Source organism: Salvelinus fontinalis, chromosome 18 (genome assembly GCF_029448725.1).
Source record: "Salvelinus fontinalis isolate EN_2023a chromosome 18, ASM2944872v1, whole genome shotgun sequence".
NCBI lineage: Eukaryota > Metazoa > Chordata > Actinopteri > Salmoniformes > Salmonidae > Salvelinus > Salvelinus fontinalis.
Genome location: NC_074682.1, coordinates 57,037,932 through 57,053,870, shown reverse-complemented (window position 1 = coordinate 57,053,870; position 15,939 = coordinate 57,037,932). Strand labels below are relative to the sequence as shown.

At 41.5% G+C, this 15,939-nt stretch overlaps 2 protein-coding genes across 3 annotated transcripts in view; both read left to right on the top strand.

Annotated features, from left to right (window-relative positions):
* Nucleotides 1-2,708: 2,708 nt before the first annotated feature.
* terf2ip (telomeric repeat binding factor 2, interacting protein) lies at nucleotides 2,709-14,643 on the top strand. 2 transcript variants are annotated; one of them, XM_055869889.1, is made up of 7 exons: nucleotides 2,709-2,796; nucleotides 8,502-8,831; nucleotides 10,820-11,600; nucleotides 11,761-11,876; nucleotides 12,574-12,924; nucleotides 13,133-13,309; nucleotides 13,397-14,643. In XM_055869889.1, exons 2-7 carry the CDS (start codon nucleotides 8,514-8,516, stop codon nucleotides 13,607-13,609), a joined length of 1,956 nt encoding a protein of 651 aa, XP_055725864.1. In that variant the 5' UTR covers nucleotides 2,709-2,796; nucleotides 8,502-8,513; the 3' UTR covers nucleotides 13,610-14,643. The 2 variants fall into 2 exon arrangements, with proteins under 2 accessions (XP_055725864.1, XP_055725865.1); XM_055869890.1 differs by having other exon boundaries at nucleotides 13,133-13,313.
* A 280-nt stretch (nucleotides 14,644-14,923) lies between these two features.
* Nucleotides 14,924-15,939, top strand: part of LOC129815776 (E3 ubiquitin-protein ligase RNF123) — a 289,130-nt gene continuing 288,114 nt past the window's right edge. The window contains exon 1 of the mRNA XM_055869888.1: nucleotides 14,924-15,103. The gene's annotated coding sequence lies outside the window, so the exon portion shown is untranslated. The remainder of the gene's footprint in view (nucleotides 15,104-15,939) is intronic.

The window sequence follows — 15,939 nt, the reverse complement described above, 5'->3', positions numbered from 1 at the left end:
TTGTATAAAGCAGGCGGCATCATTTTCTTGTTTTTAAAATGTACGGATAGCCAGTAGTACTTTAGTACTTTACACCACTGCTTAAATGCTTTTGGGGCAAAGTTACACAATTAATTTCGAAGTGCATGAATTTAAATATTCAATGCTTTCCTTCTATTATGTTCCTAACGAATGATAGCCTCTTGAATCTAAATCAGCCAGAGAAGATTACTGCTGGGGGCTTTAAAATGGCAATCACATCACTCTTTTCCATTTAACCAGTTGATACACTAACTATTAGACGTTATAATGGGGACTGAGGGGGGCGGGGGGGGGGGGGGGGGGGGGGGTTTATCTTTCATTTATTTGATTGTTGTTGTACCTGTAACTCCCACCTGGAAAATAAAAATGACAAAAAACTAAAAGTTGGTCACAAAACTAAATAAATCACAGAAGCAATAAGGCTGAAGGCAACTATAAACTAATAATTCATCGTTTTAATTCTTGCGGGCGAATACAGAAACTGGTCAACAATAAAAAGTAATTAGTTACTCCAATGTCTTGTCTAATAAAATATAATAAAATCGGGATTATTACAACCATTGAGTTACACCTGTTTAATACTGATTTATAAACAATATATATATATTAACAGTCTCAAGAGCTTCTAAACTCTTAAACACACAGAGGGTATCTTAAAGGAACCAATTAAACACACAGAGAGTATCTTAAAGGAATCAATTAAACACACAGAGAGTATCTTAAAGGAATCAATTAAACACACAGAGGGTATCTTAAAGGAATCAATTACATACACAGAGAGTATCTTAAAGGAACCAATTAAATACACAGAGTATCTTAAAGGAATCAATTACATACACAGAGAGTATCTTAAAGGAACCAATTAAACACACACATCTTAAAGGAACCAATTAAACACACAGAGAGTATCTTAAAGGAACCAATTAAACACACAGAGGGTATCTTAAAGGAACCAATTAAACACACAGAGGATATCTTAAAGGAACCAATTAAACACACAGAGAGTATCTTAAAGGAACCAATTAAACACACAGAGAGTATCTTAAAGGAATCAATTAAACACACAGAGAGTATCTTAAAGGAATCAATTAAATACACAGAGGATATCTTAAAGGAACCAATTAAACACACAGAGGGTATCTTAAAGGAATCAATTAAACACACAGAGAGTATCTTAAAGGAATCAATTAAACACACAGAGAGTATCTTAAAGGAATCAATTACATACACAGAGAGTATCTTAAAGGAATCAATTAAACACACATATCTTAAAGGAACCAATTAAACACACAGAGGGTATCTTAAAGGAATCAATTAAACACACAGAGGGTATCTTAAAGGAACCAATTAAACACACATATCTTAAAGGAACCAATTAAACACACAGAGAGTATCTTAAAGGAACCAATTAAACACACAGAGGGTATCTTAAAGGAATCAATTAAACACACAGAGGGTATCTTAAAGGAATCAATTAAACACACAGAGGGTATCTTAAAGGAATCAATTAAACACACAGAGGGTATCTTAAAGGAACCAATTAAACACACAGAGAGTATCTTAAAGGAACCAATTAAACACACAGAGAGTATCTTAAAGGAACCAATTAAACACACAGAGGGTATCTTAAAGGAACCAATTGCTAGCTATATGATGCCCCTTGATGTTTCAGTCACCTTGATGTTTCAGTCATTATTTAAACCTCCTCCTATTTTGATTACAGGTTCAGTAAAACGTGTACTACAGGTGGTTAGAGCGTTCGTCAAGTAACCGAAAGGTTGCTGGATCAAATCCCTGAGCTGACAAGGTAAAAATCTGTCGTTCTGCCCCTGAACAAGGCAGTTAACCCACTGTTTCCCGGTAGGCCGTCATTGTAAAATAAGAGTTTGTTCTTAACTGAGTTAAATAAAATAAAACATCTTTCATTATGTCCAGACACTCACTCACACTTTAGTTACTCACATTTCATTTAAATATTTTTTTTCCCATGAGGAGTCAATGGCTGCTCCCTTTCCCTACATGGTCCTATGGACCCTGGTCAAAACGTGTGTACTATATAGGGAATCGGGCACCATTTGGGATGTGGTCATTCTCTTCGGTAGGCTACGGCAGGGGGCATGATCTATTGGGAAACAGTATATGTGACACCTCATGATGTAACACGCACGTGTGTGTCCATGTGCTTCTCTCTGAGTGTGTGTACATGTGCTGTGTGTGTGTGTGTGTGTGTGTGTGTGTGTGTGTGTGTGTGTGTGTGTGTGTGTGTGTGTGTGTGTGTGTGTGTGTGTGTGTGTGTGTGTGTGTGTGTGTGTGTGTGTGTGTGTGTGTGTGAGAGAGAGAGAGAGAGAGAGAGATTCAGAACTACTCTAGACTGTTGATGACGGTAAATCCAGGGTCTAGAGTTTTATTACCTGCTCTGTCAGCAGGGGGGGTATCTCATCCTAGCTAAAACAAACATTAAATCCCCTCTTAGTAATCAGAGCTCTGACAGGTTAGTGGGGGGGTCAGTAGTCATACTCTGAGACGCTTCATGAATACGACCCATAATGGTCAGTAAATGAGCTGAGATTTGATTTACTTTGTCGCCATCTAGTGGTTGAAATCATTAAGCTAACGCAAGGTGGCGGTAGTCAGCAAACAGTAGGTCTACAACATGTTACGTTCCGTCCGACAATGTAGAAGAAGAATATGACGCATGCGCATTTTACTTCGGACGTGATATTTGAAAGTTGTTGGTATTTTCCGAGTTGGATGATCAATCTTTGAAAACATCAGGTAGGTTTTCTGCAACACTTGTACGAATTAATGTCTAGCTGTTTGATATAATTATCAGTTTTTCGTACTGCAGCTTCTATCCACAACTTTCAGTGTTTGCAAGCTAGCCACTAGTTAGCTAACGTTAGCTAGCTACCTACGGTACTGCCCCAGTATCCAAATATATTTATAGGTTACCCTTCTTGTCTGTGCAGTAGGCAATGTACAGCCTTACCTATGGATCTCAGGTCTATGAAATTGGTTAACAGCCTAATCAACGACACCTACAGAAAACAACTGTGAAGAGTTGTCACATATGATGTCACTTAGCTAGTAACGTTACTCCCATTTTACGGATCCTAGATACATAGGGAAGGCTGTATATTTGCAATATGAGTGTTCAATACACCATACTGGTGATTTTAATGTGGCTCATTTCACATCGGTTTTAAATTTCTGCGGTAAATGCTACAACGCTAATACAACTTTTCACAGTTGTAATGTGTTGGTGTCAGTGAGTAGGCTGATACACCATTTCATGGACCCAAGATCCATAGGGAAGGCTGTACATTGCAATATGAATGTCAATACGCAAAATAGGATGTATTGTGAGGTTTTTTCCCCACAGTTAAAGTTCCCTAATATGAGCTACGACGCAAATATTTGTCTAAATTTCAGAATTGTAAATTGTGTGTCAACAAGTACACTGATACCCCAATCCATGGACAAGGCTGTACATTACGATATAAGTATGCCCCCACTACAATTCTGAAGTCTAATACAATCAACAAAACTGATTTAAAAAAACACTTTTTGTGTAAAAGGATTGTCTTTTGTTTAATTTATATAACAACATTCCAACCTTGTTTAACATTATCTAGACCAATTATGGCATGATTACACTATTTGAATCCGTTTGAATCACTTTCAATGGGGGACCTGAAGGCGAAACGCAAATTCCACTACAGTGTCTTATCCTTATTGTTACTAGTTTCACACAAGTGCTTGTCTCTTCTCTAACGCACAGGGCCCGGCTTCCCGATAGCGATATAATTTAGGTTTACGAGTGTTTTTCAATATGCATCTTTCCCTACGAGAGCATTTCCCAAAACTCCATGGAGAGAGCGAACGTCGTTGATGTGTCGATACTGACAGGATCAAAAGAAAGGCAGTGCTTTTCTCCAGTCAAATGTTACCTTTGTATTAGAATTGTACCACTATACTGAGGACGGATCAGATCCTCGAGAGATACAGTATTATCACCTATGACTGCAAATATTGAGGCGGAGTATTGTAACGCTTATCCTATAATGCACCAAATCACGATTTAGCACGGTAACATTTGCGCACATGTTACACATCATGAAATATCTTGAGACGTAAATTTGACAGTAGCCTACAATTAGCAAAATATAACTCAATACGATTTAAATTAAATCCAAAAGCCTCTACTGTGTGTATTTTTAATGCAGACATATTTTTTTTACCGTTTGCTTGTTTGTAACAATTGCAAAGTCATTGGCAACTTAGTATTTGTAGTCAACTTCGTCAGAGAGGAAGAAGCGAGAGGTTTCACTCTAACGGCTCGTCAAAATCTGTCCAAAAATAAGCCCAATGTGTTTCTATGTGCATGGAGTCAAGGAATCAATTATTTTGGAGTCAGCGAAGTCCCGTATGCAATACTTTGAGAAGTTAAATGAGAAGGAAATGCAAACTTTGTGGAAGAATTGAGGTACAGTAATGTAGGACAGGTCAGTAGTGGTAGTAAAGGTCAGTAGTGGTAGTAAAGGTCAGTAGTGGTAGTACAGGTCAGTAGTGGTAGTAAAGGTCAGTAGTGGTAGTACAGGTCAGTAGTGGTAGTAAAGGTCAGTAGTGGTAGTACAGGTCAGTAGGACAGGTTCCGTAGTGGTAGGACAGGTTCCGTAGTGGTAGGACAGGTTCCGTAGTGGTAGTACAGGTCAGTAGTACAGGTCAGTAGTGGTAGGACAGGTCAGTAGTACAGGTCAGTAGTGGTAGGACAGGTTCCGTAGTGGTAGGACAGGTCAGTAGTACAGGTCAGTAGTGGTAGGACAGGTCAGTAGTACAGGTCAGTAGTGGTAGTACAGGTTCCGTAGTGGTAGGACAGGTTCCGTAGTGGTAGGACAGGTTCCGTAGTGGTAGGACAGGTCAGTAGTGGTAGGACAGGTCAGTAGTGGTAGGACAGGTTCCGTAGTGGTAGTACAGGTCAGTAGTGGTAGTACAGGTCAGTAGTGGTAGTACAGGTCAGTAGTGGTAGTACAGGTCAGTAGGACAGGTTCCGTAGTGGTAGTACAGGTCAGTAGTGGTAGGACAGGTCAGTAGTGGTAGGACAGGTCAGTAGGACAGGTTCCGTAGTGGTAGGACAGGTTCCGTAGTGGTAGGACAGGTTCCGTAGTGGTAGTACAGGTCAGTAGTACCGGTCAGTAGTGGTAGTACAGGTCAGTAGTGGTAGTACAGGTCAGTAGTGGTAGGACAGGTTCCGTAGTGGTAGGACAGGTCAGTAGTACAGGTCAGTAGTGGTAGGACAGGTCAGTAGTACAGGTCAGTAGGACAGGTTCCGTAGTGGTAGGACAGGTTCCGTAGTGGTAGGACAGGTTCCGTAGTGGTAGGACAGGTTCCGTAGTGGTAGGACAGGTTCCGTAGTGGTAGTACAGGTTCCGTAGTGGCAGGACAGGTTCCGTAGTGGCAGGACAGGTTCCGTAGTGGCAGGACAGGTTCCGTAGTGGCAGGACAGGTTCCGTAGTGGCAGGACAGGTTCCGTAGTGGTAGGACAGGTTCCGTAGTGGTAGGACAGGTTCCGTAGTGGTAGGACAGGTCAGTAGTGCTTAGCCATCTGAAAGGGACACCGTGAGACCCAAACCGTTGCTGGCAGCAGTGCAGTTGTGTTGTGAATTCACATTAAATTTTATCAATTTTTCTTATCATTAAAAAAGTATTAAATTGCTGTTTAAATGTTAAGAAAAAATGTCAATTTGTCACATCCCTAGTCGGATGAAGTTTGGTCCAAATTGGATGTTTGGTACTATATTTACTAAATATGATCTGAATTCTATAAATTTAAAATGGCCAATTTGGATCAGTGAGCTTAATTTCCCCAAGATGATAACATTTAATAAGATAACATTCCACAAAATAAAATTTCAGAAATACCAATATTATGTGTTTCTAACTACAGAAACAATTTCAGAACAATCTAAACAATATCTTGCTGAAATGACATGTAACAACAGTGTTTTTAATTTTTTCACTTACAAATCTAATTTTCAATAGTTTCTTATCCAAATGACATATGCCTACCTGTAAAACCATGTTAGGTCATTGACCCATTAGAATTGCCATTTTCCATTGCACAGATTTTTTTGCCATGACTATTTCCAGTTCTGGGTGTTCTTTTCAATAGATCACTGTCCTGATGAGCTACAGGTCTACAGACAGGTGTTATGGGGTCTTTTAAATATGTATCCTTTTACAGCTGTGGTTATTTATTCAGATCAAATGTTCTATAGCTCTACATCCAGATGGCTCTGAGCTCTAATACTGAAAAATATTTTCAATATTGCACTTAAAAATTATATATATACCTTCCACTAGGTGGAGCCATTGACCACAGGAGCTCTTTCCTTGTGGATCTATATTTTAAATGTTTTATTTGACGTTTATTTAAATAGGCAAGTCAGTTAAGAACAAATTCTTATTTACAATGTCCGGCCAAACCCGAACGACGCTGGGCCAATTGTGCGCCGCCCTATGGGGCTCCCAATCACGGCCGGATGTGATACAGCCTGGATTCGAACCAGGGTGTCTGTCGTGACGCCTCTAGCACTGAGATGCAGTGCCTTAGACCGCTGCGCCACTCGGGAACCCGCCAGTGGAATAATTTCCTTGTTAATTGTCTTCCCTTTGACCAACGTACTTGTCCATTCTGTCTGCCTTTGTTTTGATGAAGCCAGAAACAGGGAGCTTAATAGTTAATTTAAATCAAATATATTTTTCAATGACGATCTAATAATTAGTTAGCACCTTTTAGTCACATTACAGAGGTTGGGTTCGCTTTCAGAAATCAGTATTTTCAAAACGCAGATAAAGAAAATCAGTGTTTTAAACCATACAGCGTTGTTTTTTACAATGGGGGTGTGCAACTAGTTTGTCTTCACACAGAATACATTAGTGCAACACGTTCGGAAGAAAATAGTTTTCATCAGATGACAACAGAATTGCAATGCTATTTGGCTAGCAGTTACACATAAGTAAATTAGCTTATAATGTAAAAGAAATGTATTTTTTGTTGTTGTTGTTAAAACTATGCATATTTCTGTTTAGCCAGCTACATTTCCTAATGTTTTGCTTGAAGTTGATCTTGCATTTTAACTTGCTACCGGAGGAAAAACTACACCTGAGGAAAAATAGCCTACACATCTCTCAGAGCTCTGTCTGGTGATCCAATGATGAGAGCAAAGATACTGTATTTAATCCAAGAGGGAAACGGGGATATCTAGTCAGTTGTACAACTGAATGCATTCAACTGAAATGTGTCTTCAACATTTAGCCCAACCGGGGGGGTGGCCTTAGTAGACATCCACGTCACCGGCGCGCTGGGTACAGTGGGTTATCTTCCTTGCTCAGGGGCACAACGACAGATTTTTAACCTCGTCAGCTCTCAGCAACCTTTCGGTGCGACTATACCACGAAATTAGTCCTTTTACAGTCATGATTTGGAGAGAACACCGAATGAAGCCAAGCAGAATTTACAATAATAATAATTTTTGATCTGCGTTTAGGAAAACGCAACAAGATATTTTGTCTTAGTTTTATCTTTCCTTTTCTGTGTGAGAAAAACAAACAAAGAATCCTGCTTTAATGTGACCCATTCATTGGTTGAGCGCCTTCTACTTCTTTCCATATATGGAAACGAATACTTTAAAATCGAGAAAAATCTGAAATACAACCGGTATGCATCATTGCTGACATGCAAAACATTTTGAAATGGTCTAATGAAACAAATACCAAACTATAGTTTTTTGGTGGAATTTTCCTTTAAGACAGACCCTTAGCAGAGAGTGCATAATATTCCCCCATTGAAACCAACATAAAGTCACTTTTTTTGAGAATGGAACGGCAAAAAGGTGTACCTTGCTCTTTACCATCATATGATTCTAGATATATCACTCTCATCGTCCTAGGACCTTCAGTGGGAAAGGTATTGACAAGAAAAACCCTGAATATCTAGCCAGGTAGCCTAGTGGTTAGAGCGTTGGGCCAGTAACCGAAAGGTTGCTGGATCGAATCCCCAAACTGGCAAGGTAAAAATCTGTCGTTCTGCCCCTGAGCAAGGCAGTTTAACCCACTGTTCCCCGGGCACTGAAAACGTGGATGTCGATTAAGGCAGTCAGTCCCTACAGCACCTCTCTGATTCATAGGGGTTGGGTTAAATGCGGAAGACACTTTTCAGTTGAATACATTCAGTTGGATAACTGGCTAGGTATCTCCCTTTCCCAATATCTAAACTGAAAAATGTTTACAGCAGTGTTACCGTTGCAGAAATAGAGATGATAAATTAGCTAGCTACTTCATCGTTTGCAGGCAGTTCTCTCCATGTAGCAATGTTTATTGTAGCTTCCTTATTCAAACAAATCAAACACTTGCTATTCTTTATCTGAACTTCGTCCATATTATTGAAACTGCAGTTATTTTGTACTTTTTTTCTATAGGCTCTTTCAACCATGTCGTCCAGATTAGGAGGTAGGTCCTCTCCCATCTCCCCTGTCCTGTTCCTGACGGTAGACGGTGAACCCATGCGATTCTTCCTGCGTCCCGGCCCCACCAAGGTTCACCTGCAGCCCATCATCAAGGCAGGCGGAGGCCTGGTGTGCAGGGCCCAGGAGCCTGGGGCTTTCCTACTGATAGACCCAGAGGAGATGGGGTCCGTTGCGGGTTCGGCAGCCCACTGGTACGTGTCCACCCAGTACATCCGGGACTGTATGGAGGAGAATCAGCAGCTGGAGGTGGAGGATTACCGCTTCAAGCCTGACAACGTAAAGGTAACTTGATATAGAGAAGGGTTTACCCCAGGATTGTTTTAACAAGGTGGTGGTTGGGTCGTAATTTACAGTGAGCTCCAAAACTATTGGGACAGTGACACATTTTGTGTTGGTTTGACTCTGTACTTCAGTACTTTGGATGATAAAATTACTGAGGTTAAAGTGCTGACTTATTTGATAGTATTTCCATCCAATTTACAGTGAGCTACAAAACTATTGGGACAGTGACACATTTTGTGTTGGTTTGACTCTGTACTTCAGTACTTTGGATGATAAAATTACTGAGGTTAAAGTGCTGACTTATTTGATAGTATTTCCATCCATAGTCATAGTCCGTCCATTTTTAGGGGACCAAAGGTATTTTGGACAAATTCACTTATAAGTCTATTAAAGTAGTCAAAAGTTTAGTATTTGGTCCCATATTCCTAGCACTCAATGATTACATCAAGCTGGTGACTCTACAAACTTGTTGGATGCATTTGCTGTTTAAAAAAAAGTTGTGTTTCAATAGAAATTCATTGTAAATAATGTATTATGCCATTTTGGAGTCACGCACAAAAAAAAGAGAATAGAATATGCTTCTAAACACTAAAACATTAACGTGGATGCTACCCTAGTTACGGATAGTCCTGAATGAATCGTCAATAATGATGAACATCATACCCCCCCGAGACATGCTAACCTCTCACCATTACAATAACAGGGGAGGTTAGCATTTTATATCATACCCCAAGACATGCTAACCTCTCACCATTACAATAACAGGGGAGGTTAGCATTTTATATCATACCCCCAACGACATGCTAACCTCTCACCATTACAATAACAGAGGAGGTTAGCATTTTATATCATACCCCCGAGACATGCTAACCTCTCACCATTACAATAACAGGGGAGGTTAGCATTTTATATCATACCCCCAAAGACATGCTAACATCTCACCATTACAATAACAGGGGAGTTTTAGCATTTTATATCATACCCCCAACGACATGCTAACCTCTCACCATTACAATAACAGGGGAGGTTAGCATTTTATATCATACCCCCAACGACATGCTAACCTCTCACCATTACAATAACAGGGGAGGTTAGCATTTTCTATCATACCCCCAACGACATGCTAACCTCTCACCATTATAATAACAGGGGAGGTTAGCATTTTATATCATACCCCCAACGACATGCTAACCTCTCACCATTACAATAACAGGGGAGGTTAGCATTTTATATCATACCCCCAACGACATGCTAACCTCTCACCATTACAATAACAGAGGAGGTTAGCATTTTATATCATACCCCCGAGACATGCTAACCTCTCACCATTACAATAACAGGGGAGGTTAGCATTTTATATCATACCCCCAAAGACATGCTAACATCTCACCATTACAATAACAGGGGAGTTTTAGCATTTTATATCATACCCCCAAGGACATGCTAACATCTCACCATTACAATAACAGGGGAGGTTAGCATTTTATATCATACCCCCAAGGACATGCTAACCTCTCACCATTACAATAACAGGGGAGTTTTAGCATTTTATATCATACCCCCAAGGACATGCTAACCTCTCACCATTACAATAACAGGGGAGGTTAGCATTTTATATCATACCCCCAAGACATGCTAACCTCTCACCGTTATAATAACGAGCAGTTAGCATTTTTGTGGAGGTATGATATTTGTGCGTATGTAACTTCCTCACTCATCATGATTTTACGACATCATTCAGCATTATCCGTAATCATGGTAGCATCCATGTTTAATGTAGTCGTGTTTAGAAACATATTCTATGACAGTCTGCAATCATTTTTGGAACTCAATTGTTGTGTCATAGTAGAATGACACTTCAATAATCTCTCTCCCTATATGTGTGTGTGTGTGTGTGTGTGTGTGTGTGTGTGTGTGTGTGTGTGTGTGTGTGTGTGTGTGTGTGTGTGTGTGTGTGTGTGTGTGTGTGTGTGTGTGTGTGTGTACAGGTGAACGTCCAGACCAGGTCAGAGAAACAGAGCGTAGGTAACAGGGGACGCATGTGCTACACTCTGAAAGAGGATAAGGCCATTATGACGTACATCTGTGAGCACAAGCGTGAGTCGCGTGGGAACAGGGTATGGCAGGAGATGGCGAAGAAGGGTCTGACCTGTCACAGCTGGCAGTCGATGAGGGACCGTTACCTTAAACAGCTCATTCACAGACAACCTGAGCCTCGGGACAGCAGGGGAAGGAACAAAACTGTCGCTACTGCTGCTTTGGAGGAGAACGGAGGGAACTCGTCTGAGAAAGAGAGAGAGAAAGACATCCCAATACAGACCTCCTCACTTCAGAAAGACTCTCCACAGCCTGATATTATTACGCCGTTGGCCCAAGAGTCAGACGCCTCAAAGACTTCCTCTGAATCCCAACTCCCTCAGGCATCATCATCATCATCATCAGACACTGGTCTCCAACTCCCACAGATGTCCCCTCAGAAAGACCAGGCTCAGTGCTGTCCTGAAGGACCGGGAACAGAGGAATCAACTGTGGAACCAGAGAGAGATCCCTTGCCCCAGCTAGAGCCACCTGTAGACCCTGCCCAGTCTGACACTACAACACCACAGCGGGTCCCTTCTAAGAGACTCCACCAGCCCTCTCCTCCAGGGGGCAAACACACACATCCCCAGACTGAGGAGGCAGCAGCCATCCCGTCACTTAAAAGAGCCAGGTTAAATAGTGGAGCAGTGACGGAGGTCCTGGCGAAAAAGGATTCAGCTGTTACGTCAGGTAGGCTTAGGGTTGAACAACTGATAGGACTACCCCTCTCTCTAGATCTCTCCATCTGTCTGTCTCTCTCTCTCTCTCCACACTCTCTCTGTCTTTCTCACTTTCTCTCTGTCTTTGTCTCTCTCTGTTAGTTATAAAATGTATTTTGTTCTTGCTTCAGGAGAGAAGGCAACAACTTCCAACATGACAGAGGGGCAGCTGGGAAAGAAAAAGGCCAACAAGCGAAAACTGGGCATCCTCGAGAGTGCAGTTAGAGAATTCGAGGGGTCAGATGAGGTATGATAATCTGTGACACCTAGGCTAGTTATTACACATGTAGGACCTAGAATCAGGAAGAACTCTGTCCTCCAATCTCTGATGTTTAGGACCTAGAATCAGGAAGAACTCTGTCGTCCAATCTCTCATGTTTAGGACCTAGAGTCAGGAAGAACCCTGTAGTCCAATCTCTCATGTTTAGGACCTAGAGTCAGGAAGAACCCTGTAGTCCAATCTGTCATGTTTGGACCTCTAGAGTCAGGAAGAACCCTGTAGTCTAATCTCTGATGTTTAGGACCTAGAATCAAGAAGAACTCTGTCGTCCAATCTCTGATGTGTAGGACCTAGAATCAGGAAGAATCCTATAGTCCAATCTCTCATGTTTAGGACCTCTATAGTCAGGAAGAACCCAGTAGTCCAATCTCTCATGTTTAGGACCTCTATAGTCAGGAAGAACCCTGTAGTCCAATCTCTCATGTTTAGGACCTAGAGTCAGGAAGAACCCTGGACAGATTGGGAAAACCTCCTGTTCTCACTCATACAGAATACAAAAGCTGACTGTATTTATTGTTTAGCCTGTTGAACATGGATCTGTATTTGAATGTCAGTGGTTGTATTCATTAGTGCACAATGTAGCAAAAGGTTATGCAACAGAAAATGAAAGCAAACGTTACGGTCTGTTTGGTTCCTAGTACTGACAGTTGTTTCTTGTTCCTAGTCAGGGGATGAGGATGACGATGAAACTCCAGACCTGGCTGAGATTGTTGGCCTTCCCCCTGCACCAGTCCCAGGACCAGGCCGGGAGACTCAGACACCAGTAGCTGCCCCCCAGACAGAGAATACCTCTGCTCAGATACAGCCCCAGCCTGCTGCCCAAGAGAAGAGCTCAAAGACCCAGCCTGAGGGCCAACTACCTGATGCCAGTGGTCCCGCAATGAGTGGATCGGCCCCAAATGCACCCACGGTTCCAAATGCACCTGCAACGAGTAGCCATGTCCCGAAAGACCCTGCTATCCCGGCCACTTCTACAGTTCCTCACCTGTTCCTGTTTGAGCGTGACTCCCAGCAGGTAAGAAGGGACAGACTCCATTGAGGTTTTTCAATATCTTTTTTTTTAGCTTCAGTGATGCTGTTTTTATTAAACATTGTGTTTTTGGTTCTTTTCCCTTATTACTGTTTCTTGTTTGCTTTTACTTGTAATTATTTTACGGCAAAATGTGCGGCGATTTAATTTTTTTTTTTAAAAATGCTTTGATTTGTTTTTGATACGATTTGAGGCAGAGGAAGAGGAGCCTTCCCAGCCCTTCACCCAACTCCAGCTCCAGGAGGCCAAGCAGCTGGTTCTCAGCCTGATGAGGGAATCCAAACTGGGGCTGGTCGCTGTCACCAAGGCACTCCTGAAAAACAGTGGAGATGTCTCCGCTGCCCTGAGAGACCCACTGATGATGCCTAACGTAGGTAGGTAGGGGGGGTTAATGAACAGAAGACACGTATTGTTCACTGTACCATATGAACACCAATGGTACATTGTATTATTGTAGGGGACGGAGTTCGGCAGGGCCCTCGATGGGAACGTCATGACGACCGCCTGTTGCTGTCAGCTGATCCTTCGGAACTCCAGAAAAAGTTTGGGGAAGAGGGCGTGGCCAAGAGGATGGCGTTCCTCGATGCAGAGTGACACTGGGGGTTCAATAGTATGCGACGGTGTGTTGTTCAGAACAAACCATCGCACGTTTCCACCCCCAAAAAAATGATACGCACCGTTCTTCAACATTCTTTGAGGTATGATTGCTCCCGTTTGGTCGGTGTGACCTGATCAATATGGGTCCGGCATCACCATTTTAAAATCGCAACATTTCATGCAGCACAATAAACAATTGCACCTCTGGGCTAACAATAATTACACTGTTGTTTCCGACTGAACGCGTTCCTGTGTTGTATTAACCAAATAGATACAAACAGGAAGGACTACCTTAGCCCTTGATCATGACTGGCAGTTCAATTCTATTATAAAATAAGAGTCCTTGGACGAAGGCGTCTTCTGTACGGGAGAGTTTTTTGTTAAGAGTCCCGACGCTCGGTCTGAACATTTAACACGCATCGTTTTGCAGTACGGTTTTGGAAGCATAAGGACTTTAACTTTCATATCAGCAAGAAGGCTAAATTGATACACACCTTTTATAGGGTTAAGGTTCCCACACGCGCCGTGTTTCCATGTTACATCACTAGTTTAGGGAAAACATACGGAAGACAGTGGACTACCTGTGCTAATTAGATGTCTTCATCTCCTGTGTGTAAACGATGGACGCCACAAACGTGTCGTCACTATAAAATATGGCGGATGCAACTGTGTTAAAACAGTGTACTGTAAAAGTGTGTATTTTTGAAATTGTGAAATTATTTTTGACGTGATATGAAAGTAGAGGGATCTATTTTTCTAGAACCGTACTGCAATTCAGAATCGATTCAGGTTTAGACGGGAGTATCTGGCTGTTTTGGCTTCCACTGCCACTTCACCTTTAAACAGAACATGTGAGGAACTTGGACTAAGGAGTAATGTTGGGCTCATTATAGTCAGTCCATTATTGGGCTAGGAAATGCCATGTAAGATAGCACATTTTAACTTGTAATATTTTAACTTTTGTAATGTGTCTGTTTGGAATTCAAAATGTGCTATTTTTTTGCAATAGTAAACAATAGTAAACATGCTACATATGTGAAATATACTGTATGCATATGATGATTTGTGACAATCTGCCATTGTAATAAAATAACTGATGTAATTCGAGTCATAATCTAACTTGCTTGATTCCTGCAGCCAATTTAGTGATAATATGCATTTTGAGTGAATTGGTGGGAGATGGGTCCTATTGGTTTTGGGTATATGGGTTGCCAAATAGTTTAAGTATTTTAAGAATATTTAGTAGCTTGTGCAAAATATATGACAAATGGCAACATTACTACCATACACAATACATCATACCACCATGTCATTTTTGGACCACTATCTACTACCCCGACTGAATATATCTCATCAGCCCATTCGCGTTCTGCAATGAGATCTATTTTGGACCAGCTGGTACGCCGTGACTTCGAATCGCTTGACAATAATAGGATTGTTAAAACATTTAAAGGGGGAGTGAGCGTCTGGGTGCATAACCGCACATTACTGGAAATTTTGTACAAACAAGCATAATTTATATTTCAATACTTTTTTGGAGGTCTTTGAGTTATAGAAAGAGAACCGGGTAAGTGTTAAACCAGCCAGCTTACTTACCACTTAGCAGCTAACGCTAGCAAGCCAATACAGACAGCGGTCCAGCGGAGCGGCAATGCAATGATGGCTGTCACTGCCCCTGTAACCAAGGGTTGATCGTGCACTGCAAATGCCTGCAAATATAACCGAGAACAAGATCGTTAAATAATCATAGGCTAACGTACTTTATCAGTGCTGTAGCCAGCCACTCATTTTAAACGTTTGCGTATTCACATAGCTACTGTAGCTAGCTATTTTATTGAGATGTGAGTGTTTTCTGTGCACAGCCGCACAATCCTTAACAACTAGCTAGCAAGCTAACGTTGTTTGCAACCTGGATACAACACCTGACTAACTAGCAACTAGGTACAATAACTTTAATGTATGGGTAGTCCATGTGTAATCTATTTGCACCTCGGTCGTGATTTAGTTAGCTTAGTTATAAAGTATTTTAGTTAGCTACCTGTTAACGTTGCACCAGGCAGTTACTTGGCTTGGCTAGCTAACGTTAGATTTACTACCCTACAGTACCACCACAATCTCATTGGCTATCTAACGTTAGCAAGCTAGCTAGCAACAGTAGCCTCTCCTCAGTCTGAAATTTGCTTGCCTTGCGAGTTAGCAAGCTAACGTTAACGAACGTTACTGTAATTGTCTTGTACGGTGTGTCTGCCTACGCCCTATTCTGCTCTTACATACCTGCTGTGTACTTACGCGTTGTATACACTCCAATACACAATTGTATTGCATTGTAGTACAGGTTAACAGTTGTTGTATTTCAAAACATGGAGGAAACGTTACTGCTCTTAATTCCACATATGTAGCTAC

Coding starts and splice junctions, on each gene's coding strand:
- terf2ip (XM_055869889.1), top strand. CDS start 8,514: ATGTCGTCCAGATTAGGAGGTAGGTCCTCTCCCATCTCCCCTGTCCTG. Junction 11,601..11,760: donor GGATTCAGCTGTTACGTCAG/GTAGGCTTAGGG, acceptor TTCTTGCTTCAG/GAGAGAAGGCAACAACTTCC. Junction 11,877..12,573: donor AATTCGAGGGGTCAGATGAG/GTATGATAATCT, acceptor TCTTGTTCCTAG/TCAGGGGATGAGGATGACGA.